General features: G+C 41.1%; 1 protein-coding gene across 1 annotated transcript in view; it reads right to left on the bottom strand.

Moving 5' to 3' along the window:
* The window catches only part of LOC120540180 (inositol 1,4,5-trisphosphate receptor type 1-like), a 73,770-nt gene extending 72,858 nt beyond the window's left edge, over nt 1-912 (bottom strand). Inside the window, exon 1 of the mRNA XM_039770733.1 lies at nt 909-912. Coding sequence (XP_039626667.1) covers nt 909-912 — 4 coding nt within the window. The remainder of the gene's footprint in view (nt 1-908) is intronic.
* Between the last annotated feature and the right edge of the window lie 2,507 nt (nt 913-3,419).

Below are 3,419 nucleotides of genomic sequence, written 5' to 3'. Positions count from 1 at the left end.
CCATGCAATGGGACTCTGCCTCTGTACTTAGAACATAACGTGGCAAACGCGGACGCAGTATTGCCTGATTGGCTAAGAATGTTCGAATGCTTCAGTGACGCCGCTGGTCAGCCAAGTATAGTAAGTCGGTGTTGGTTCGAGCAGATAACAGTGAGTTCGGTTCGTTTTTTTGGAACGTTGGTTTGGTGGGGTGTACTTTCCAGGACTAACATCGTCGACTGACTTAAACCCTTCGACAGCTCCAGAACGATAAGTAATTTAGAACGTATCGCCATTTGCTTGGTACGTCGAAATCTATCTTTGGGCAGTTCGGTTTTGGCATCCGTTCTTCTGACATCTATTGGCAAACTGAGTAATGATGGCTGGGTATTAACAACCGTCATTGTTTAAATTTTAGCCGATCTCAGATCTAAAATGACCACGCCAACATAATTATTACTCCGACTCTGATTAAAGTCGTAAAATACGGTTTGTTTTGAAAATTTGTTTGGTGGATAAAATCAAATGAGGTGCGCCGAAGAGCTGAGTTTACGTCTCGCAGCCCCGTTTAAACAGGAAGCTCTTCATTACATTGGCCGAAAAGGTCTATTTTAAGAACAAACCAGCGCCATGATAACAAAATCATTTCAAGGACTTAAAAAAACAAATAATTCTTTGCAGAGAAAGCATGGATTTCACAAACATAGAATTTGTAGCCCGATTCGATTGGGCTCCCTGTCGCTAATAAATAAATAAATGGCACAGAGTTTAGCATTGCTGCTGCTTTTCAAGTGGCAGCTCAGTCAGTTTGTTGAATTTGCATGTTCTCTCGACGTAGCCAGCTTTCTCTGGGCGCTCTTTTTCTGGAACATTTCAAAGACCTAATGACTATAAACTGGCCTGGACATTGGGAGTGAATGTTTGCTCACGCATGCACCTTACATTGGACTGAAGTTTCTACCGAGGTTGGTTGGCGTTTTGTGGCCATGGTTGATGGGATATACTCTCTTAACCCCACAAGTGAATGAACTCTTTGGGGGCTGAATGCTTTTCAGAAAGAGTTTTTTTGGAAACGATAATGGTTTCACACAGAAATCAACATAAAACGTCTGTTGCTGCATGCTGTGGCTGCCAGTTTAACAAGAATGTGCAGTAGGCTTGCTGCCAAGCAGTCTTCACTTGGCTGAGGCATTGCAATCTAGTTTCTACCTCTTATCATTGTTATGTGATACTCCTCCCTGGCGAACATTGCCGTAGGCGTATCAGCTACATGAACCCGTTCAGCTCCATGATTAGCCGGCGACCAGTCAACTGAAGCTGGAACCTCACATTTGTTTTCGATCACTTGTATCAAAATCGGAGAGTGACAAGACATAGTCCAGTTCAGAGATAATAGGCAAAACGTCATCCATGCAGTAGTTTGCTTTATGCATTCACTTTGATCTCTCGCTAGATGTCAGTACCATTTGTGCTGTTGTTTGCAGGAAATCTCGGTCAAAATAATGAAGATAACTTTTTCCTCCTAGCAACGAGAGTCCAGCTAAAACATAACAGTTGGTTTTGTCACCGTTTACAGTCGATTACCATCGTCGGCTCCTCCTTTTGACAAACGTTGACATCAGCCCTGAAAGAGTTAAGGAAATAAATAAGAAATTTAAACATCTCAACACTGACAGCAGGGTTAATGAAAGCAAAGCTTCACATTTTGTCATAGATTGAATCTGACAAGGCAAATAAGAAAACCTTTAAGCTGGGGCTCATTTTAACAAAATAAAGTGGCAAATTATTTGTCTGTAAAGTTACAATGCCTTCCTTATGATCATGGTGCCCGATATTAATACCTTTCTGCAGGTGGATAGTATTTAATGTTAGCGGAACAATAAAGTGATGGGGTGTCTTAATTTCGCCACAGATACTGCTAGGGTAGTGAACGCAGTGAGGGAAGCGGCTCTCAATAATCTGCTGTTAAATCTTTCTCTGACGTGGCATAGGAAGCATATTGAGAAGAAGCTGAACCCTGCCTTGAAAATGCTGACGAAATGTCTACTTTCTTTGGGTCAGAGTACTTTCTAGAAGATTCATCGTGTATTTGGTTTGAGACTGGAGACTTGTTTTGTTACTTTTTATGCATTTTTCTAATTTTATCAGTGCCACTGGGGAAGCAGAAGGGAACTTTTTCAAAATGAGGTGATGGTAAAAGTGGTGTCCCTCAGGGACCAGTGGAAGAAGGGCCGCTGCTCTTTTTAATATACGGTAGATAAATCGTCTGGATGAGAGTATGAAAACAAAGACATACTTTGTAACAATGCTATAAAATGGCCAGAGAAGAGCTGTTTGGCAGAGGTATTAACTCTGAGGAGCCATTAAAGGAGCCGAACCTTTTCAGTTTAAGCAAACGGAAATTAAGAGAGAACATGACTGAAGTATTTAAACTTATAAAATGAATTAATACAGTAGATCCCAGCTTTTACTTTAAGTTCTACAACAGAGCGGTGACTCTGAGGCTAGGGATCTGCACTGGCAATCGGAAAGGTTGCCGGTTCGAATCCCGTAAATGGCAATAGGGACTCTGCTCTGTTGGGCCCTTGAGTAAGGCCCTTAACCTGCAATTGCTGAGCGCTTTGAGTAGTGAGAAAAGCGCTGTATAAATGCAAAGAATTATCATTAACAGGAACACGTGCGCATGGTTGGAAACTTTAGGGCAGATTTCATATGCATGCTAGAAGTTTTTCTTTCTTTAAAAAAGCATAGACAAGTAGTGTGGTGGACAAGTAGAGTAGGACTTTGGGAACCTTCAGATCTCAATTTATTAAGTTATTTTGGACTATCTTAAGTGAATGGATGGACAAGCTTATTGGGCTGAATGGTCTGTTCCCATCACAATTTTTGTAAATGTTCCAATGTTCAGATTGGTTTAAAGTGTCCTTATTGTCATGTGTACAGGGTACAGTGAAATTAGTACTTTTATGTACTGGTTAACATTCAACACTTTGTCACTCTCTGGCACCGTGGACTTCATCCATGCTGCATCAGTGCCAGTGGAGAGACGGATTATAGTAAAGTTAGACACACTTTGCTTCTTTTGAAAACTGCAGATACCCTGAAGGATTATATCGTAACTCCCAAATATCTGTGTTTCTCACACACTTTCCAATGGGCATTATATAAATCCAACCACAGAGAGGATGCATCAATTGGAGTTCAACTACATAACTACAAACTCCCCTTTTCTAAAATGGAGACTGGTGTTTCACTTGTACCTTTAGCCAGCACTAGAAACGAGACCCAATTTAAAGTTACAGTGGAACCTCGGGTCACGACAATAATTCGTTCCAAAACTCTGGTCGCAACCTGATTTGGTTGTGACCTGAAGTAATTTCCCCCATAGGATTGTGTTTAAATACAATTAATCCATTCCGGACTGTACAAGCTGTATGTAA

This window comes from Polypterus senegalus, chromosome 12 (assembly GCF_016835505.1).
Source record: "Polypterus senegalus isolate Bchr_013 chromosome 12, ASM1683550v1, whole genome shotgun sequence".
NCBI lineage: Eukaryota > Metazoa > Chordata > Cladistia > Polypteriformes > Polypteridae > Polypterus > Polypterus senegalus.
The sequence above is the reverse complement of the archived record's forward strand: the minus strand, read 5'-3'. Positions and strand labels throughout refer to the sequence as shown.